Source organism: Brienomyrus brachyistius, chromosome 1, assembly GCF_023856365.1.
Source record: "Brienomyrus brachyistius isolate T26 chromosome 1, BBRACH_0.4, whole genome shotgun sequence".
NCBI lineage: Eukaryota > Metazoa > Chordata > Actinopteri > Osteoglossiformes > Mormyridae > Brienomyrus > Brienomyrus brachyistius.
In genome coordinates this window covers 50,984,417-51,006,777 of record NC_064533.1, presented here as the reverse complement: position 1 = coordinate 51,006,777, position 22,361 = coordinate 50,984,417, and the positions used below count along the sequence as shown (strand labels likewise).

General features: G+C 43.7%; 3 protein-coding genes across 8 annotated transcripts in view; all 3 read left to right on the top strand.

The window, feature by feature from the left end:
- Positions 1–147: 147 nt before the first annotated feature.
- On the top strand, positions 148–9,449 carry tfdp1b (transcription factor Dp-1, b). 5 transcript variants are annotated; one of them, XM_048995412.1, is made up of 13 exons: positions 945–1,292; positions 1,532–1,641; positions 2,704–2,798; positions 3,165–3,231; positions 4,133–4,236; positions 5,103–5,224; positions 5,712–5,877; positions 5,963–6,109; positions 6,522–6,590; positions 6,679–6,830; positions 6,941–7,107; positions 7,197–7,272; positions 7,373–9,449. In XM_048995412.1, exons 3-13 carry the CDS (start codon positions 2,787–2,789, stop codon positions 7,506–7,508), a joined length of 1,218 nt encoding a protein of 405 aa, XP_048851369.1. In that variant the 5' UTR covers positions 945–1,292; positions 1,532–1,641; positions 2,704–2,786; the 3' UTR covers positions 7,509–9,449. The 5 variants fall into 5 exon arrangements, with proteins under 5 accessions (XP_048851432.1, XP_048851604.1, XP_048851369.1 ...); XM_048995475.1 differs by lacking the exons at positions 945–1,292; positions 1,532–1,641 and adding an exon at positions 148–362; XM_048995647.1 differs by lacking the exons at positions 945–1,292; positions 1,532–1,641 and adding an exon at positions 419–912.
- Positions 9,450–9,872: 423 nt separating this feature from the next.
- On the top strand, positions 9,873–16,945 carry grk1a (G protein-coupled receptor kinase 1 a). The gene is given in 8 exon segments (XM_048995295.1): positions 9,873–11,790; positions 13,463–13,590; positions 13,682–13,839; positions 14,309–14,392; positions 14,491–14,615; positions 15,090–15,251; positions 15,253–15,292; positions 15,562–16,945. Coding segments are annotated over 8 exon segments (1,695 nt in total). The 5' UTR covers positions 9,873–11,085; the 3' UTR covers positions 15,855–16,945.
- A 487-nt stretch (positions 16,946–17,432) lies between these two features.
- LOC125706099 (transmembrane protein 255B) overlaps positions 17,433–22,361 on the top strand; it is a 15,668-nt gene continuing 10,739 nt past the window's right edge. The window contains exons 1-3 of one of the 2 annotated variants that reach the window (XM_048972621.1): positions 17,433–17,871; positions 19,489–19,631; positions 20,025–20,087. In XM_048972621.1, the coding sequence (XP_048828578.1) occupies positions 17,823–17,871; positions 19,489–19,631; positions 20,025–20,087 (255 nt within the window). In that variant the 5' untranslated portion in view covers positions 17,433–17,822. Of the gene's footprint in view, positions 17,872–19,473; positions 19,632–20,024; positions 20,088–22,361 lie in introns of both variants that reach the window. The other variant, XM_048972610.1, reaches the window with a different exon arrangement.

The window sequence follows — 22,361 nt, the reverse complement described above, 5'->3', positions numbered from 1 at the left end:
TTACTGGCAGCGAGGAGAACCAATGGGCTTCGTCGTAGGCGGAAGTTGTTGTCTAACGGCCAATCAGACAGCGGTGGAGGCCGGCCCAACGCGGCATGCTTAGAAACGTCACGCAGTGCTTGTCCAATCGCAGAGCTTGCTTTTGGACACCGCCAAGCTCAGTTTGAGTCGGACGGAGATTATACCGATCCTGGGATCGCTGTTGAGGCAGCTGGCAGCAGATGTAGAAATTTTCGAGCGGGGCCTCGCTGTCGCATTAGGCGTGCCCAAAAAAACTATTTGCTGCCTCGCTTTGTTTGCTTTATTATTCCCCCTTTTATATAAAACATTCGAAGAGGTTATGCGTTGATGCTTTTGAACAAGTAAGTTGGTTTCCCTTTACTGGGTTTCACTTTGTGCCGCAAAGGAGCGGATGATGACTGAGACGGAGTGCCGGGGGGTGAAACCTGTCCGCGGCGCCTTGCTGGAAAGCCATCCACCCCACGGCTAGCTCTGCCCGTGCACTATTAGCATGTGACAGGCTGGCCAGCTTTGAGTTACGTCCCTCATCATTATTGTTTTTCTCTTATTTCGTGCACCGCTTCCGCGTTTGCCGTCTGTCTCTCGCCGGCGTCAGGTTTGCCAGCTGAACGTGCAGCCTTTTATTTTGCGACGCTGTTTAACGCTTTATTTTTCTTTCCTTTTTGGGGTAAAATGGCTGACACTTGATCAAGCTGGGCCACGAGGAGAGCCGAGGCTTCCCCTGTTTTTCTTCTAAGGATGTAAATTATCCTTATTAAACCTTTTGTTTTTTACACTGGCTGGCGCAGTGAAACTTGCAAAAAGGTTATTCGTCGTCCCCCGTGTAAGACTGCCAACAAAGAGAAGCGGTCTTACCAGAAAGCGTTATATTAGTTATCTGGTTTTAATCTAGTAAGTACTTTAATTTTAATATTTATATGTATTCCTGAGAGACGTGTCGTTACACGGGGGCACCCTTAATGCCTCGTTTCCTAATAAGAATGAGGGGGAGAGCTGTGCAGCATCCATTTTGTCGGAGCAGATAGATGAAGGTCTCCAGAAAAAAACACTTGATATAGTTGCTTTCACTAAACCAGGAGTGAAATTTCGCATGAAGTATAAAAAATAAACTGCGCTGATGTCGAATACCGTCGGATCTGGACGGTGGGCTGCCGGCTCCCCGTTTGCTTCTTGTTTCCTGTTTGGTTTTTGGGTTTAGACCTCCTCTTCCTCCGTCTTCTGCCATCAAAAAAGGGGGAGTCGGGGAAACAATGAATTGACGGGAGTTTGTCGTAAGTGCAATGTGGGCGATCGCTTTATTATCATTCTATTATTTCCGACCATGTTTTAAAAGCGGTGTTTATGTTTTCTGCAACGCTGTGCGGGTTTTGTAGAGTTAAGGTTTTAAGGGCGCGCGACCGTGCAAGTTTTTGTTAAACTGCAATTCGCGTCAATGTTAAGTTAATGCAGTGCAACGTGTTTTGTACATTTGCACATTTGCTTTTTTTCGTCCTTGGATGTTATTTTATAGTTCACGACACTCGCTGATCCGCTTTGCTGAAGCTAACGCTAACTCTAGGCCGACGTAGCGTGCAGTTTTAAAGAAAGAAGGGGGCAAAGAAAAAGTTTTGACAAGCAGATGTAAGTACCTCCGCAACACTTATTATAGCAGTAGCGTTGGAAATGTGATCATTTTTGTTTAGCGCCGAGTTGGTAGTACTTGGGTGGAGTATTGCTGGTGTATTAGTGGCGCAATTTTGCGGAAAATAAAGTGGATGCTTTTGTCACTCCCGGCGGGCCTGGCTGCTGCGCGCCGTACGTTTTCCTTTATTTACATTGTGCAGCACACGCCGAAGTCCTCTGTCGTTCGATAACTAACTGAAAAACTTCGTGTAAGCAGTTGGTAAAAGTTAATGGGGGATCGGAGGCCTACTGTTGCACCCCCACACTCTGACACTGTGGAAAAAATTTTTAGATCCTTGTCAACGAGTGTGTTTGCATCTGTCCGGGGAAGAAATTGTGGTATTCTGGTCTTGCATTTTTTTGTCTTTAAACATAATTTACCCAGAGCAGATGCGTTTCCTCTGCTTGCACTCCCCAGTTTTGAGTTGCACACTCATTTAATTAAGATTTCGTAGTATACGGGCGGCCTTCGCTATTCTGCATATTTACTGGAAGGACAGTAGTTTCGGCCGCCAGATATTTAAATGAATGTGCCTTCTGGTGGTCTGCTTAGCAGTCAGTTTGCCTGCAGTAGGCATGAGTTTTAAGTTCCCTTGGATCAGAATTAAGAAAATATACAAGAACTAAAACGAGTGTTTACATGCCATGTAATAGTATAATTTCCCATGAATTTGTCGATAGAAAGCAGATTCCAAGCATAAGAGGGTTGGCAAGAAGGAATACTTGCATCCTATATGTAATTTCATCTCACATCCCACAGTTCTGGTTATTTAGCAGAGGGTAGGGGGATACAGATTTTTTTTTCTTGTCCCGTCCCTTTTATAACGCCCACCCCCAAGCAACCAAGAGTTGTAAGAAGATGGAGGGATGGATAAATATTTAACTCCTTTCACAACATGATGAGCTTCATGTACCCTGGGCTGCCACAGACATTGTATCGAAACCCTGCTTTATGACATCAGCCACTAATCATACCTGCTTCTCCATGTAAGAGATGGTCCTGTTTTTTCTCTGTCTTAGGAGATCTGCTCTTGATCAAGAATAATTCTTCTTCTCCCCAAAGACGCCATAGTTCCTCCTCGCCCCCCCCAGGATTTTATATCATGGCAAAAGATGTGAGTTCACTGCTGTATCTGTTTGTCTGTGCAAACATAAGGTGCTGGCCAGTGATGACCATGGATGCAAAAGCCTTTGCACTCTGGAGAGCCTGCATTGTTTGTTTGTTTTGTTTGTTATACAACACATAGTGCCACTTTCACACTTTCAGCCAGCTGAAATACTTACTCTGTAAGAAATAAGTAGAAACTAGCAGAGAAGGCAAGTAGTATTGCTGAAGATTAAAGATTATATTGAGGGAAATATTGATACAAGAAAATGATGGCATTTTCCAGAAAGATGACTGAAAAGTGAAAATCGAGGCACAGAATTGCTTTTGTCCGAGGTCGTTTTCATTTTGCCATTGCTTGTCTTCTGATCCACAGGTTGGTGTGATTGAAACCAATGGAGAGCTGAAGGTTTTTGTCGACCAGAATCTGAGTCCCAGCAAAGGTGAGCAGCCTAAGTCAATCATGTGCTTAGCTGATAATATCCAGCCCCGGGCCAGTCTTCTAGGTCTGTGTGGCTCTTAAATCAGTCTAAGCTATAATTCATGGCCACTTAGCCACCTTTGTACCATACATTTTAAGCAAAAACAAATTTATGATTTTTTTGGTTGCTGTGGTATTAAACTGACTGTTGTACCTTCATTTGTGTGTAGCTCCCTGAACTTTAGTAAACCTAATTAGCAAGCTGAGAACCCGAATAAAGTGAGTCGTTGCAGCAGATTTCCTGAAGCGAGATTTGTTGGTTAGGTTGGATAATGTGTTGGATTTAAGGTATCTGTGCCTGCTTCCATTCAGCCCAGACTACCTTAAATCTGATGTTATCTTGATAATCCTAAAAATCCAGCTTTGTGATACAGGCCCCTATACTGTGTCTCCAGCCTCATGCATGTGTTTGAAACCAAGATAATATGAACTGCTGTGCAGTCAACAGGGCGCAATGTTTTTGTCATGCCGCTGGATGGTGGTTTTTCAGCAGCAGGGGGCAGTAAAATGCCATATTCTTAGCATGATTGAGTTCAGCCTGCAGCTGTTGTATTTATCATACTGTTTTTTTTCGCCTCCCATTCTCTGTTGTTTTAAGTGATCTAGATGTCCAATTTGCATTATGCACAGTTACCCCAGTGTGCTTTTGATCAAAATGCATTTGCAGTGGGGCTCAGCCTGAAATGTTGCTGCCGTGTTCTGTGGTGTGTGTTGGGTTTGGGGTTTATGGTGTCAGTTTGATGATGGGGTGTAAATCTGTCGCTTGAGAGCAAACAGGCTGTAACATGCTGTACTGTAGAAACCGGAGACCCGCTGCCTTCGCCTCTGGGCGCTCATGATGTTTGTTTTGCCCTGTCTCACAGGGGTCCTGTCGCTGGTGACTGTCCACCCGTCGCCTGTCACTCTGGGGAAGCAGCTTCTGCCAAAAACGCTTGGGCCCTCCAATGTCAACATCGCGCCGCATGTGGTAAGTCTGTGACGGGCCGCCCGCGGGATCCCCTGGCATGACTGTAGAGCGACCTGTGCGGTTTCGACCTGCTCACTTGCAGGCAGAGCAGCGGGTACCTTTGGCTGCTGTTTCCAAAGCAATTTAAAAAAAAATTCCTTTACCATCATGAGGTGACCTGTAAAGATAAGCCTGTAACAAAACCTGCAGTCAGCAGGATTACTGCTGTCATCCTCTTAGAGCTAAAGCCTTTGCCTGGGACGATTTACACTCTTCCCCTCTTCTGTCCCCCCTGTTACCGAAGTCTCTAAGCCGTTTAATTGTGCAAATAAGTACTAGTAATGCCACCTCTCAATCAAGTGAAAGAAAAATTAATCAAACCGCAGTGACATTTTGCTGTGCTTTCTTAGACCACTGCCTAGCCCCTTGGTGATCGCAGTTATGCTGATTTTTATTGGCTTATTGCATTACCAACAAGAACGGAGGTTTCAGTTCATGCAAGTGGATGTTGGAAAGGGGGAATTTGACCTTGTGTTTGCCCAAGTACACAGAAACGCCTTGTGTTATGTGGCAGATTGTCCCTGTTTCACTCCGTAAATTGCCAGTCATGGTACCGATTTAATGGGGCTTCTGTCATCTGTCAATTAGGTATTTAAGGTAATAGTACTTGACTGAATAAGATGGGAGTGACTTGATGAATGGTGTTTAGTTCTTTATGGGAGAAACATATCGTTACCATTAGTTTGAAGAAGCATTCTAGTCCTAATGATACTTCTCTGAGTTTTGGCCATGCGTTTCGAATGGAGGACATGCTTTCTGTCGTCCAACCAAATGCAGTGAATCTGACTCAGTCTTTGAGTTGGAACAATGTTTCGGTGTCTCATCAGGTGATAGGCACCCCCCAGAGGCCCAGTGCATCCAGTGCTGTCCTGGTGGCCAGTCCACACACACCCAGTAGCCAGTTCCTCTCCCAGAGTCAGCCATCCGACTCCTCGCCCTGGTCCACTGGGTTGGTTCCTGCTGGTCGCCTCGCTCTCAATCTGAGTGGCTCGGAGTTTTTAAACATGACAAAATGACCTCTCCTCTGATCCACATGCTTCTCCACCTCCAAGTATTGTAATGTTTTCCTTTACGGTGGTAATTATTGCTGTAATGTTACTATTTATGTATTTCTTCAAGCCAAGGAAGTGAGACAATTTTTAAAAGTGAACTCGCATCAAGAGAATATGACCTTGTTTGTCATGTGGAAAACAGAAGCCAGCTGGTGGTCACATTACATCATGTAATGATTTATTAATGGTTTCTTCGGAAACCTTAGTCCTTGTACGTGTTTAATGCAATATCCGAACATCCATGATTAGTTATGCATCTAAGAATTAAATCTTGCCGCACTTGTAGGAGAACGATACTTGGGTACCTAAATTATGATATTCAGTCTTGCCCTTGCATACTCCGACTGTAGGATCTGCTGACTTTGTGTCCTGTTGCCTGCACAGGAAGCGCAGCAAGAAGGGCGAGAAGAATGGCAAAGGGCTGAGACATTTCTCCATGAAGGTGTGCGAGAAGGTCCAGAGGAAGGGAATCACCACCTACAATGAGGTCGCCGACGAGCTAGTGGCAGAGTTCAGCTCCTCTGACAACAACATCTCCCCCAATGACTCTGTAAGCCCTTGGGACGCTTATGGCCTCAGTGACCACTGGTGTGTCCCTGATGGTTAAAATGCAATGCGACTCCCTACCTCTGCAGCACGTGTATGACCAGAAGAACATCCGGCGCCGTGTCTACGATGCATTGAATGTCCTGATGGCCATGAACATCATCTCCAAGGAGAAGAAGGAGATCAAGTGGATCGGCCTACCCACTAATTCTGCCCAGGAGTGCCAGAACTTGGAGGTGAGTTCAGAACGCTACCTTCAGGACTACAGGCCTGTCAAGCAGCTCCGAAACACACCAGAGCTGCTCTTTTTATTTAAGTTAGCCTTTTGGGATGCCCGTTGTGTAGGTCCATCCATTATAAACTGTGTAACTAAAATTAGAATGTTAATTTTCATTTTCATCAATTTGCATATGACAATTTAACAATTATCATCAAATCTGCTTTTCAGTTGGAAGACAGATTGAGATAACTGTTAGTTTGGCTTGAAGTATCTCAAATTATGCAATACAAATTGGAAAGTCTTCGAAGTATATTTACCCTATTAGATACTGAACTCGCTTTAGAAGAATATGCACATTTTAGGCCTACTCAGATTAAATCTGTGTTCCTGTGAAGTTTTCAAATCTGTATCCCTGTATTAAATTTTAGGTGGAGAGGCAGCGCCGACTCGAGAGGATAAAGCAAAAACAATCCCAGCTGCAGGAACTGATTTTGCAGGTAAGGAATCTGACTTGACCTCTAGAGTAGAATCTCTGTGTAGAAATGACATGAGGTCCATTTCTGCTCTTCTCCCTGGTCTACTTAGCAAATTGCCTTTAAGAAGCTGGTTCAGAGGAATAGGCAGCTGGAGCAGCAGACCAAGAGACCTCCTCCACCAAATTCTGTCATTCACCTGCCTTTCATCATCGTCAACACCAGCAAGAAGACGGTCATTGACTGTAGCATCTCCAATGACAAGTGAGTTGTGTGGTTGGTCAGGACCTTGGGGCTCTAACAAGTGTTCCTTCAGTCCTTGACAGATATGGGGTTTCTGTCACTTCCTGATTGTCGATCTTGTCCCCTGACAGATTTGAATATCTCTTCAACTTCGATAATATGTTTGAGATCCACGACGACATAGAGGTGCTAAAGAGGATGGGAATGGCATGTGGGCTGGAGGCAGGGAAGTGTTCCCCGGAGGACCTTAAGATCGCTCGCAGTCTAGTGCCCAGAGCCTTGGAGCCTTATGTTACAGGTCAGCCAGTCTGTGAAGCCAACCGCTGAGGAATCTGTAGGGTGGTCCTTTTGGGGCACTTCTCATTGGCGATCTCTCTGCTCCGACAGAAATGGCTCAGGGATCGATAAGCAACGTGTACATAACAGGAGTGTCGTCTAATGGTGGGCGGGGCCTTGCTGGCAGGTGAGTCTAATCACAATACCCAATGACAGTGCAGAACGGACATGGCCTTGCTTCTGTGTTGCTGATTCCATCTGCTCTCTTTTGGTCAACCTGCCCAAAGTGAGAGTGTTGATGGTACTATGGCGTCCAGCTCCAACGGCTCCCACTACAGTGGCTCACGGGTGGAGACCCCCGTTTCCTACATGGATGAGGAGGATGAGGACGACGACTACGACGAGAATGATGACGACGATTAATCCTGTCCATTTTGGTTTCATTCCCTATAGCCATCTTCATTGAAGTTCTTCCTGTGTTCTTTTCTTTGTCCCTCCCCCCATTTATTTTTTTGAGATGGGGAGTGAGGGTTATTAGGGGTGTGTCCCATCCTCATTCCCAGTAGACTTTGTCCCCGTCCTGCTTCCCCAGCTATGTTGTTTTTTTCGTTTCTTTTTAAGACTGTTGGAAGCAACCTCAGCTGATGGTTGCAGGATACTAAACAAATTCCAGCCTGTCCAATAGATTGTCTCCAAAACGCACCCCCCTCCCCCAAACACCCCCTCAAGGACATAGCATTAAGCTGTGATTGCTCTGACTGACCAGCTATAATGATTGAAGATGGTTAATTCCCAAAGACTGGATTATGAAATCTTTAAATGGATGAGGTTGCTTGTGAAAGATCGCGCCAGTGTGTGTGTGTGTGTGTGATTACTTTTGTATCATTTATAGCTTTTTTTGTGTGCGTGTCTATGTGTGCGTGACTGTGTCTCTGTGCGTGTGGCCTCCCCATGTCTTTCCTTTAGTTGGCTTCCTGCCGCTTTGTGGGCAGCTGTCTCTGCAATCGAATGTTTGTGATGAATTGCTGTCCGGGAGTTTGCCTGGTTCTCCAAGCCAGTGTTTCTCTAACCAGTCCTCGGGGACCCCACTGGGGGCTGGGAGGGAGCAAAAATGTGGACTGTCTGGGAGGGAGCAAAAATGTGGACTGTCTGGGAGGGAGCAAAAATGTGGACTGTCTGGGGGACCCTGAGAACTGGCTTGAGAGACACTGCTCTAAGCAGCAATACTCCCATTTCTGTTTACATTAACTGCCGATTCGGGGTGTCCAAGGAGGAACTCTATCCACATGCTATATGTGAAGGTTTTTTTTTCTTTAATAGTGCGACTAATCAAATCCTAAAGCTTTATCTATATAAAGATCAACTGTGGAATGGGGAGGAAAGTCGAGATTTTCTTCTGTCCAAAAAAGGGGATCTCTGGTGTACAGCTTTTCCCGGATGCCTCTTGTCTCTTTATCTCTCTCTCTCATAATCTAATTTAAGTTTGACTATAGAATTATAGAATTAAATATAGAATGTTTTAACAAGGTTTTTTGTTACTCGTATTTTTATTTTTTTTTTCTCGTTTGAATTGTATGAAATTTTTTAACGCAGTGTAGTTTGCATATTAAGCTATGTATAGTGAAGACCACTGTGCTCTGACTGACCTGTAACTGAAATGTCAGAGGCGGCCTGGCATTGCCCTGTCGCCGCCCTGCTGCTGGTTCAGATTGCGGGATCGATTGTGGTCCGAAGCCCATTCATTTCTGTAATACGCTGTTTGGGAAGGCAAGGAGTGGATAACTAAGGGAATGACAGCAGCTACTAGCACACACTATTCTTGCCAATCGTAGATATTCCTGTGTGCAAAAAGAATCTGTAGACAGTTAATTCTTGAGCTGTTTGAAATTGCATGTAGGTCTCGTTTGTAAATTGAAATGTTTTGATCTACATTTTCAATGTTTCAAATTTCAGGTAAACCTGAAATTGTGTCGTCAGGTAGGAAGTAATATTGCTTGGCTATTCTACTATTGTCAAGCTTAGTTGATTAGGTGGTGGTACCATAGAGTCCTGCCACTTGCATTTACGGAGTTGCTGGAACCTTTTAACTTTCCATGGATTTGGGCTTTGGACAGATTGTTTGATTGTGTAGTGCTTTACAACTTCGGGGGGGATGATTAATCTGTAGTCTCCAAGTGTTTCACTTCAATTTGAGTTTGACTGTTTGTTATGCAGCCCGAGGTCTTCATTCTTGTACTAACGAGTACTTTGCTTGTCCTCAGCCCTTTAACTATACTGTTGGAATAGGGACAAAGTCCTTCTCTCTGACTCATAACACTGTTGGGTTTTCTTAAATAAAAAGACACAGGTGTGTTCATTTTTTTACAGTTTTCTAACTTCTCTTGGGTTCCTGCCTTGAAATCGATGAGAGATCTGCATTAATATCTTCAGCCTTTCCTTTTGGGTGCTGTTTGGAGGCCGAGAGGTTGGATAATGGTCTAATATGTATGACCATTTTATGTGGTCAAGGTGTGTGTGCGCGTGTGATTCAGGCATAATTCTGTCTTATGTTGCTAATTACATGTGTATCTAGTTTGTTGTATTCACACGAAGGAAATGGCAAGTAACCTGTAATACAACTTAATACATTTTTGAATGAAGTTTGTCCTTAAATATTGGATCTTGTCTTAATCTTAACAGCCACCCTAAACACACAAGCCTTAGGACTTCCTTGATTGGACTATGATTGTTAAACATTGACAGGAAACAGTCAATGTTAATGCAAACAAGTTAAGCCATAATATTCCATTGTAATATGATAATCGGGAAAAGACTTTTTTTTCTTTGCAATATCAAGGTCATCAAACTTTTTGATTGTATAAAATTTGCAATTGAGTTCATGGGTGAGACATTCAGCCGCGGTCGCTCCATATGATGATGATGTGCTCAATGGTAAGTAATCATGTTGAAGTTTTTGTCTTTTCCGTTGAAGATTGGGGTGACATGGTTGTGCAGTGGTTAGCACTGAGGTGTCACATCTCTGGGATCAGGTATCCGTGTGTGGAGTTTGCGTGTTCTCCTTATGTCTTTGTGAGATTACCTCCAGGTATGCTGGCTCCCCCCCCCCCCCCCCCCCCCCCCAATCCAAAAACTTGCTGAGATTAATCGGAGTTACCAAATTGCCAATTGTTGTGCTTGTGGTGAGTGAATGGTGTGTCAGTGTGCCCTGCGATGGGTCGGCACCCCATCCTGGGTTGTTACCTGCCTTGCACCCATAGCACCAGGGATGGGCTCCAGACCCCCTTTGACCCTGAATAGGACAAGCAGCTTCAGAGGATCGATGGATGAAACTGAAGGTGAAAGGTGCTCTTACTTGACCAGAAGAAGAATATCAATGAGGTTTTGTTTATGAATCTGGCTCTTCATAAATCAAACTTTGTTGCAATGGTGACTGTCATGTTTCCTTATTTTCCTTTAATATTTACGATGAAACCGCTCATAAATCAGATAGATAAAAATAAGCTTGGAGTGACACAGACAGCTGACAAATACCAATCATTTCCTAGCATGTTCAATGCCTTTCTCGTTAGTGTCACAAATCAACTGCACTCTACCACCCTCATTAGTTTTTTTTATGCATTGTTCTTCAGATAACATTAACCCTTAGGTACAGTCCTGTTTGCCTGAGCTCATGTCTGTGTTCTCATTAGCAGTATAATATACGGGGTATTACAAGGTGGATAAAGGCCTTACATGAAGGTGATGAGTCAGACAGATCTTTGTATATGTCACAGAGCTAAACCCTCTGTCCAAAGGCTTCTTTGAATCTGCACTATGCATGAGTCTGTGGATGGCAGCCTTGTGTCTGGGTACAGGAACCATTCTGGGCTTATTGGGACACAGTGCTCTCATTTTTCTCGAATTGTGAAGCAGAAGGATTAGAAAGTGCTTTAATCTGAGTGCTTGTGCACGTTGTCGGTCTCCAGTTCTTTGAGTCGCTCCATTTTTTCCGCTGTCAAACATGATGGATATTGGTGGTCTGACCACTGTGGTGGCCAATTCAGCCTACATCTCTGCGCGTGGGAGCTTTGATGGAACAGGCAACCCTGCCGCTAACCGGGATAAGAAATATCATGCCAAGCTCAAGCTTCCTCACATCACGGTGTGTGAGCACCTCCGGGAGAAGCTGGACCCGCAGTTCCACAGCATGTGTGTGGAGCAGCCCATTGGCAAGCGTCTCTTTCAGGAATATCTGGAGAGCACCGATGAGTATATGGGTCCTGGCCGCTTGTGGAATCACATTGAGGAATATGATACAATGGAGGACAAGAATCGTATGCAGAAGGCCGCAAGGATCCTTGAACTTTACATGGAGCCCTCGGCTAAGTACTTCTGTCCCTTTCTGCCTGAGAATGGCATCACCAAAGTCAAGGAAAAGCACCAGGATGCTGCAGATGACTTGTTTAACGAAACCCTACAGAACGTGCTAGACTTCCTGAAGGAGGTCCCATTCACCTTTTACCTAGAGAGCATGTACTTCAAACGTTTCCTCCAATGGAAGTGGCTGGAGATGCAGCCTATTATTGACGACTGGTTCCTGGACTTCCGTATATTGGGGAAGGGGGGCTTTGGGGAGGTGTCTGCTTGCCAGATGAAGGCCACTGGGAAGTTGTATGCTTGCAAAAAGCTCAACAAGAAGAGACTGAAGAAGAGAAAAGGCTATGAGGTGAGAAATTATTATTAATGGAAGGCGTCCACTCCATCAACATTCTCAAGGTCATTAGTGAGGCGGTTAGGTATATTGTGAGTGTTGGCAACTAATGTTGATTTTAGGGAAAAATCAGTTATGCCCTAATCAGATGGTAGGGTTAATAAATAAATAGGATTTCATCAAGCTGCAGATATGTATAGAATTTTCTGCATTCTTGTCCAAGACTAGTGTCAGGCACAAATACAATAACTGATGCATAAACGACGCATATTGCAGGGCATATTCAAGGGCCTCTGTAGAATGCTAGACCCTCCTGAGTCTTCTAGCGTGTCCATGCCCCTACTGCACCTCTGCATTTCAACTTCAAAGAGTGTAGCCTCACAATTTGAGTCACAAATTATTACTACCTTACCAACTGGACCATTTGTAATTGAGCTTTCGCAGCTTTATATTCACAGGGCAAAAAGTTGTCCCACCATTTACTGAACAGTTATTTCTTGATTTTTTAACTCCCGTATTGTAGAGTTCCTATGCGCCTGTTGTCTGAATGCATATGCATCCTCAGCCGTTGCAGTGGTTTGGGGGAATGTGTCTGGCAGTTACATTTCACAGACTCTCAAATCTTGATGCATAATTCACCCCTTTCTAGAACCTGTTGACATCTACTACTTCAAAGCTAAAGTAGAGACTCAAACATCACATGAAGGTGCCTGTAACTTGTTTAACACTGATTCTGAAGGAATTCCTCACTCGTCTCTTTCTGGTCCATCTGGAAACTATTGACTGAGATTTCATCATAGTTTTTGTATTATTGGTTCAAACTGTTTTATATCAGCTATGTTCATTTCCTACCCATCTTGGTCTGTTGGTTTTCAGTAATATTTTTTCAGCATTTGCTAGTCCCGTGGGTTTGAACTTCATCTACTCGCTGGGAGGACAGTTAGCTAGCGCTATACTCTCGCTGTTAAATACTGACATGGTCTGACAGCGATTGAGCTCATTATCAACGCATCTAAAAATGGAACAGATTTCTGCTGGATTTTGAGGATGAGGGCATAAGGCTTTTGAGACATGTGGGTTGAAGGAGCGTCCTCTGAGACATGGCACCCTTACCGGTCAACCAGCGAGAGGCTCCTATGTCTTGAAGCCCTGTCTAAAATGTTTACAGTTATATAATTACTCACATTGCTCCTGCTTCTCTCTGAGTGGAGACAGAATTAATAGAATAGTGATCAGCGTGTGTGTACAGGCAGTCCCCGAGTTAAGAATATCCAACTTACGGTTAACTTGTACTAACAAATGGACTACCACAAAGACTAATACATTAAGAATTTGGTTAAATGCGATGGTTCGTAATAACAACGGCTGGAGTTACAGTACCGTACATAGTGACTTTTTTATGGTATAATTATTATTGTTAGTTACTGCATGACTATTTTTTCGCCAAATATAACTCAAAGACAGAATGGATCTGGTTCATAACCTGGGGACTGCCTGTATTGTGCAGTATTTTTAGGATCAAACAGTTGGTCAGATATCTTCTGCATCTCCTTCTCCAATGTATGTGACTAGTGAGTATGAACTTAGGCTTTCCTTGTCCATAGGTTCCTGAGACGTTGATTTATTACCCTGATAGTTTAAATGCATGTGATGAGCTCTTGGTATCATTCATATCTTTCTCCTGCAGGGGGCAATGGTGGAGAAGAGGATTCTTGCTCGAATTCACAGTCGCTTCATTGTGTCATTGGCCTATGCCTTCCAGACTAAGACTGATCTTTGCTTGGTCATGACCATCATGAATGGAGGAGATCTCAGGTAAGATCATATTCACGCATAAGACCAGAGATCTACATTGCTTCCCTTTATATCCTTGCGCTTAAAATGTGGGTCTTTAATGCCATTTGAGGTACCACATCTACAACGTGGACGAGAACAACCCGGGATTTGATGAGCCGCGAGCCTGTTACTACGCCGCCCAGATTATCAATGGATTGGAGCACCTACACCAAAAGAGGATAATCTACAGAGATCTAAAACCTGAGAATGTGCTTCTGGACAATGAAGGTATGCATGCACACTCAGACTAATGCATAGACATGCAGCATTATGTGTCATAAATATTTTTGTTATTATGTGAAATTTTGATTAATATCAAATATTGCAAGAGGTGCAGATTTGAATATGGACGGTCAGGGATATGTTTATTATCAATTTGATAGGAGTGCCATGTGTGCTTGAGGGGGGGGGGGGGGGTTATGGTTTGGTCCCTACCAATGGCGAAACAAATCTATGCCCCTGAAATGTACTGCCTGAATTTTGTACCTCCGTAACTTGTTTAATATATTTTCCTAACATAGTATAGATACCATACGTTAATTTGTGTAGGTTTCACACAGTCCACCACAGGCACAGGTGTGGCATAAATGTTAATTGGGAATCCTGAGAGACTAGCTTAAGAAAGACATGTACAAATACAGTGATTAATACAGTGAGCGTTGGAAGGGTAACCATAAGCGGTATTATATCCTCCTAGGCAACGTCCGCATATCTGACCTTGGGCTGGCAGTGGAGCTGAAAGAGGGCCAGTTCAAAATCAAAGGTTATGCCGGGACGCCAGGTAGATGTCACACCTCACTGGAGACACTCATTGAGTATTGATTGTAAACTTCGGGTGCTAGAGGTTGACTCAAAGTCATAATAACCCTCTTCGCACAGGGTTCATGGCTCCAGAGCTACTGAAAGGAGAGGAGTATGACTGCTCTGTGGATTACTTCACTCTGGGCGTCACTCTGTATGAGTTTATTGCAGCAAAAGGTCCCTTCAGAAGCCGGGGAGAGAAGGTTTGTTCACCTCTGCACCTTCAATCTACAATCTCTTCTGCTTTTAAGCTAGTTTCGTTTTTGTAGTTTCAAATAGATACAGGTTGGGACTTTTTACGCCTACAACAAGGACATGGAAATTCTGTAGTGATTGGATAGACATGCATATAAACTGTATGTTGATAATAAATAATAATTATAATAATTGATTTTTTTATGCCTGTAGGGAAATTCTCTTTTTCTGTAGGTGAGAGCAAGCTTGGCTGTGAAGGGCAGCCACCCAAGCAGCACCCATGGGAGCTGGGGGTTAAGGGCCTTGCTTTAGGACTCACAGACATGCCAAAGATAGAGTTAAACCAGCAACCTTCTGATCATAGGCACAGAGGCTTAGAGCACTGAGCCACACGCTGTCCCATTATGTGAACATTGGCTCTTTCTGTGTAATATGTCTAATTCCTCATGGATTTCTGCTTGTTCAAAATGGCTCTGATACAGGTGGAGAACAAGGAGGTGAAGAAGCGCATCTTGAACGATCCTGTGAAGTACACTGAGAAGTTTAGCGAGCGGGCTACGTCCATCTGCGAGGGGCTGTTGGCCAAGGACGTGGACAAGAGGCTGGGCTTCAGGAATGGGAACTGTGATGAAATCCGAGCACACCCCTTTCTTCAGCGGCATCAACTGGAGGAAGCTTGCAGCAGGTGAACGATTTCTTATGAGTTCTTGTAGTATGTCCTGTAATGACCCAACGCAAAACTATTTCCAACCGTACAACTCTCCACTAAAAACCTTTCCCCACCTATTAAATCCCAAGAGCATCATGCTTGACCCTCCATTCGCAGTACAATTGCAGTACAATTTGGCATTCAACGCTGCTACTTAATGGTTAAGTCTGTTGTAGTGATATTTGTAGCCCCTATAGGCCCTGCGAAAGGTGCTGGCAGTCAATCTATCTCCTCATTTTCTGCAGGTATTCTACCACCACCGTTTGTCCCTGATTCTAAAACGGTGTATGCCAAGAATATAGACGATGTAGGGGCCTTCTCCACAGTGAAGGGCGTGGCTTTGGAAAACACTGACAAGAGGTTCTTCAGCGAGTTTGCCTCTGGCAATATCGCCATCCCATGGCAGGAGGAGATGATTGAGACGGGCATCTTTGGTGAACTTAACCAGTGGGGCCCTAATGGCGGGCCCCCCACTGACCTTCGCCGTGAGTCCATCCTGGAGCAGCCACCTAAATCATCCACCTGTTGTATCTCATAGACTGCACCTTGGGAGCCATTTAAAGGTGTACGTTCTAAAAAAGTAGTGAACTTGTAGTGAATAAAAGCTCTGAAAAAAAATATTGGACTGAACCAAACAGAACAAAAATGACGAGGGCCTTAGACTGGACACCCCTGGTTCTGATGGAATTTTCTCAACAGAAGGAAAGCACTGGGACACCAGTGCAACTATAACCTTGGCATTAGACATTACAGCATATCTCACCGAGAAGCATAATAAAAAATTAGTAATTCTGGTTTATTTTTTTTGTAATTACGAAAAACTGATTATTTTTTAGCTTTACTGTGAATAACTGGTTCATGTTTCCTGTTTGTTCACATTTGAGAGGCTATACTCCTCTGAGAGGACTGAAGAATGTGATGCAATACATTTGGATGTTTTGCACCCTGCTAAACCATGCTTAAAAGCATTTATAGCATAGTGTTATCATGGAACAATCGATGCATTCAATGCCGGTCGAACCCATGCGGCGCCGCCCGAGACAAAGTGAAACTGGCTTGCTTAATCGGCGCCCTCTCTGAAGACGGCGCCCTAGGCGACCGCTTATGTCTCCTGATGGGCTGACTGGCACTGGACACATTTCAGAACTGTGTGACTAACAGGTGCCTGTGCCCAGCTTCTAAAGGTCGTGGTTTGCCATGGTTTGGGTTAACAATGTTACAGAAGTATGTATGCGCACGTTTGAATGTAGCGTGCGCAGCGTCTGCCCGTACTGCTTAACAATGAACGCATTTCATGCAGTCGTTTCTCAAGTAAATGGGAGCGCGAGGAACCAAGAATCCTTATTTTTCTTGCTTATCTGCAAGACTTGTGTGACTTGTGATTCGCGCATTATCAGGAAAAAAGTGAATTTGTCTAAATGAGGATAGAATAAACGATACAATCTCAAAGGATTATTGGGGGATTAAGCATCAAATGTTACTTTTTATGCAGCATAGACATTGTCCATACACGAAACAGCTTGTTTGTATAGATATACTGTTAAAACTCAGAGTGCAATAAGAGGAAAATATTTATTTTGCTGTGGGGAAATTCTAGGAGGACATTTAGTCTACAGTCACGCGGGTTATTTTTGGTTGTATTCTTCAGGTGTTCATTGCCTGGAATAGTATTTTTCATGATATAATAATTTATACTGGTTGTAAAGTTTTGTGCAGTTTAGAAAGGGAAAGGTGATGCTGCAATTTACCTGGAATAGTTTAAGAATGATTTTTCAATAAAAATACCGTTGTGTGTATCCTTCATTGAGGAGTTGAATATGGGTATTCCGTAATTTGACTTGATACGTGAATCTTGCCTAATTAATTATCAGTTCAGCAGGGCAGGAACCGAAGGCACCAGGAATGAGCCAGTTCAGCCTTTATTTCTGGGCTTCAGTAAAATTGAAGGTATCGTATCTAAAGGTCTCTGTTTTATAACAAATGTATCGATTGCTGTAAATCACCCGAACAAGCGCCTATGAAGCTTAATACTCCCCAGCTCTGCCCCTCATTGGCCGCCCACCTTTGAGTTTTTGGATCATTTGAGCTTTCCGGATCATTTGAGCCGGGTGCCTGCGGTGTCGGCGTCCAAAGTAAAAGATCCCTCAATAGGTCCTTAGTCGCGGTGTTTCATCAAACAGCCTCATTAGATGCCCAGTTGCATACGGATATGTTCGTGGTTTAACGGGGAGCAGCGGCGGGCAGCGGAGCGCATCCACCCGGCAGGTGACAGTTGTTAGTGGGAAGCAGGATGCGATTCTTACTGAGAGAAGTCGCACCTGTAAACCTGGCAATGGTTTGAGGGATCGTGGAATCAACTTCGCTTTTCATTTCGCTTTTGAGGCTCCGACTTTTGTCAGAAAAAAAAAATACACCTGGGTTTTTACGGGTAATTGGGAACGGCAGTTGTTTGTGCGGCATATAGCATACTTAGGGTTTAAAAAAGGGGAAAACACCAACAGCAAAGATGCAACAACCCGCGGTTACTCCAGCCCCGGCTGCTCCGGATCCTTCAGGTAAAATTGCTCCAGTTTATTCTGCTAGTGTATTATTTGTTAAAATATGTTTTATATGTAGCTTAATATAGAGTGTTTTAACAACATCTTTCTTATTTAAGTCAAAATTGTGATAAATAATAAGATAAAATGTGATTATTAGCCTACATTTATGTGAATTATGAAATAAGCGTTGACATCTTGCGTTGTCGACACAATATATTATAGTGCAACTTAACCTAGGATGGTAGCTAACTGTTCACAGTAATTATGCTCCTGATCTGCTGTTGCTGTAAGGTTTTATACTAGGCTAAATGTGCTAAGGATCAGTAAGAGGACCATTGTGGTGTGAGCGCTATATTGCAGACTGTGCGCTCTTCATAAGAAATTCATTATGCTTCGAATTCAGGCTACTCCGGCCTTAATGAAACATTGATCCTGTTTTAAGTATGTTGAAATCCCATACTGGACCTTTGTTTAAGATATATCTTGTAAATTGGTTTTGTGTAGTCCACACAGTATAACAAACAAAACAAAAAACTCATAAGTATTTAACCTATGTGCGACTTTCTGCTTCGGTTATTCGGTGACGTGCTGATCTGCGAAGGCGGAGACGCTCGCCGCCGTTTCTCCGCTGCCCGGGTACATGCAGTCTCTGCTCAGGCTACCTGTCAACAGGTTTATCACTTATAATTCTAGTAGTTTTTTATGATAACTAAGATCGAGCTAAGCACACTGGACTGTTATGGATACGAAGGGCAGTGGGAAGTCTTCTGATCAATCGAATGGGACTTTTTAAATGGTTATTTTATGCTGGTTTTGTATGACATTCGAGTTGTTGAAACTGCTTTTTTTTGTATAAGTATATCTAATTTGGTTGTGGGAGCAGAGGTACAAAACTAGTGTAGGACTGTTTTGTTCTCACTCAGAAATGGCTCTACATAATTAAAAACTGATAGTGTAAATACGATTATTAAAGATTTTTAATGTACCCATGAATTATAGGTAACGGGCATGAGAATTTCTAGCTGTTGAAAAGATCAGGGGCCAAGTCAAGTTTACCTGGGGCTTGAGTTTTTTTTTTTTTTTTTTGTTTTTGAAGGAGGATAAGTGGCATCGGGGCTAAAATACTCCGGGCTTTAGCCACGGGTGATCGGACCTACCGACGCCCATGGAAACGGGGGTTATCAGACCTCGGTAACAGGTGACTGGCAGCAGAGAAATCGCACCCATCCTGCGTTTCGGAGCTTATAATTTGTTTCCTCGGTGTTACTGGTCAGACTCCCTCCGCAGCAGCGAAACAATGTTGTCGGCTGGAGCCTGTATCCGCTTGCGCGAGTAATTTAATTAGACCTAAAATGTTTGAATAACGACCGGTGCCCAAAACTACAGATTAATCATTGGCTAAATGGCGTGTATGATTCTAAAATGAGTACTAAGAGTACTTATCAGTCTGCCTTTCCATGCATTTTTAAACAGGCCTACATCCATTTATGCTCTTAATTCTGTTTTTCCGTCATCTCTTCCATGCGTGAGTGCTTGGAGTCACCGCGGCGCGGGTGCTTCGTGTCTTCGCGCAAAGCCGCAGGTGTACAGCGGTAATTTCTGACCGCCTTGCGGCAGTTTGTCTTTCAACAGAGCAGTTCGCAAAGAGGCGGCGCACGGCACTTTGGTATACGGTCTCTCTGCTCTCCCTCTCCGTGGTCATCCTCGTCGTGGGCCTGGTGTCCGCGACCCGCACCGGCAACGTGCCCGTCGCTGGCTACTACCCAGGGATCATTGTGAGCTCACCTCCATCATCCTTCTGCCGCCCTTTACACTTACACACTTCTGCATCTATGAGGAATTAAAAAAAGTCCTTATTTTATAAATTTTCCACTGTACATATCCTCTAAACGCCCAATGAAGAATATGGACTATATATATATATATATATATATATATATATATATATATATATATATATATATATATATATATTCTTTACCTCTTTTACCATATTGGTATTTGTTGACACAATTATTCAGTATTTCAGAGCAAATATATCTTGCAGTGTGGCCATGTGCTCAGCCTTATCTATGACCAGGGTTTTCTGCACATGCTATTATATTGTCAGTTAAGGATAGCATGCAGTGTCCTGGTTCTGACTCCCTATTCTGGTTCCTTGTTTCCAGCTAAGCTTTGGGGCCTTTCTTGGGCTCGTGGGCATTAACTTGGTGGAGAACCGCAGACCCATGGTAAGCTGTACATCTCCTTCATGAAACCATGTTCTCAAACTGTCTGAATATGTGGTCTTTCCGCAGTGGCTGAAGACTGGATATTTACTGCTTATCCAGCTAGTTTTTCCACACTGTTCTCTGAACTTGTCACAGGAATATTAGAGGCTCTGTTTGATAAATGACAACAAAAAAGCCATTTTCCTCAGAGGTAAGTCATCACGTTATCCTGATGTAGAAGAAGCTTAGTTCATTCAACAATTCCTTGCATTATGTTGGTCTCGTGACTTTAAAGTGACCGATTACAGATCAAAATGAACACAAATTATGTAAAGGTCTGTATAATCTAAAGCAAGTTCAGGAGTAATCAGTATTGATAAATAATCAAATAATAAAAGGTCTGCAATTTTAGTAGTACAACTTCATCTGTTCCTACACTTAAACAGGGTTTTAATTGTTCTGCGGGTGAATTTTCACATCACAAAAAGTTAGGAATCATATTCTGGAAAAGAGCCACTTGCTTACTGTCTATAAGTCGCTTTTTGCTGATAAATGTTGTGCGTTCGAACGCTTGCTCAGGTGAAAGCGTCCAATTGGCTGTGTTCACAGCAGAAGAAGAACAGCAATTGGATAAGCATTGACAGACAGAACATTTTTCAGCCAATAATGTGTGCCTGATGTCCCAGTGGCATAGCGACCTGCAGTCTAATGCTGCTCCTGGTACCCAAACTGGATGTTGATTGAATTTGGTGTCCCTAACGCTGTTCCTGCGATGCTAAAATCCTATTCATAATTCGGCTGCATAGGCTATTGTCAATATACATTGTATTAAAATATATGTAACGGTCGAGAAATAGATCAATGTGAGATTATTTCGAAATACGAGGACAAGGGGACAGCTGGGAAATCCTGTCCAGGACTGAACTAGACGGAAACCTTCCTGACTTGCGCATACCTGTGACATTTTATTTATTTATTTTAAAGTCTGACATGCCTGGGATCAGGTGAATGTTCATTATCTATTTACAGGCCCCGCCAGCCCTGCCATGCTTATCCTGGGTCCCCAGTGTAACCACATCTCCTCCCCTACTGTCCTCGCCATTAAGGGAGACTTTGTTTCTCTATAATTTACATTGTGAGGTCTGAGATCTCAAGCGCATGTGTGTGTATGTTTGTATGGGACCTATTTGTATTGTCATAAAACAAGTATGATAAAACCTCACTTATTGTCATAGATCCTAAAGGTTTTACGTCAATATTTGGCAGTCCTTAAATAAGAGATATTACTTTTTAAAATTAAGTGAAGATTGGCTTTTCTGCTATCATTTTGGTTTAATAAAAGTGTTAAATTTTCTGGTCATGGGGGAGTGGTGCTATTAAGCTTTTCGGGGGTGTTGAATACAGCGTAATTGAATCTGCACTCTTTGAGTGTGTCATCTGCGAATGACACACTACTTAATCTACACAGGGTGGATCGTGGCCCTGTGGGAGGAGCGGTTCCTATGGCGACGGGCTGAAGTGGCAAGCGAGGGGTCTGACACCACTTGATTTAGAGGGGGGGTGTGTTCACCCGACTCGGTCACCGTTCCCCGTCCCCCGTCCCCACTTTCAAATTTTAATCATCAGGCTGTTGGCCACAGTAACTGTAACAAAGCTGGTTTTCCACCCTCCGTCTTCTGTCTCCTCTTTTCTTCCCTCTCTTTTCTCATCTTCTGCTTGCTGTCGGCCTGAAACCGATAGGAGACGGCCGGAGTCACGCAGCAGTATGTTAGTAACCGATATTGTGTGTGCACGCATGTGTGTACTGCGCTCCAGTTTCACTTCCTGTTGCTCGCCAGGCTTGGTGAACTTTGACCTCTCCTCAGGAGACAGGAAGTGTCACATTTTAAGAAATGGAAAGACTTTGCCGTGGCCCAAGCTAGATCGATTACTTGAAAAAGGTTGATCAGTTCTGTGTACTGAGGTTACCTGGTAAACGGACACAGGATGGCCATATTGGGTAACTGATCCAGTGAAAAAAGGTTTTGTCCTACCTCAAATATCATGCCAGGAGTGGTCCTTGCTTCGTAGACCTGTGTCCATTCTCCCGGTCACTCCGTTTTCCTGCACCTTGCGACCTCTATGGCCTAATTTTTTGTTTAAAGACTGGCTTCTCCATGCTTAACAGCAGTCGCTCTTCAATGTTGCTATCGATCGCTGGAAGCTTCTGTTCCGTGCGTCCTTGACACAGGGCGGGTGGTCTGCATAAGGTTATGGATCGTCCTCCTCATAGGGGGTGGTGAGCAGACCTGGAGA

Coding starts and splice junctions, on each gene's coding strand:
- tfdp1b (XM_048995475.1), top strand. Junction 5,225..5,711: donor TCCTCGCCCTGGTCCACTGG/GTTGGTTCCTGC, acceptor TTGCCTGCACAG/GAAGCGCAGCAAGAAGGGCG. Junction 7,273..7,372: donor GGGCGGGGCCTTGCTGGCAG/GTGAGTCTAATC, acceptor ACCTGCCCAAAG/TGAGAGTGTTGATGGTACTA.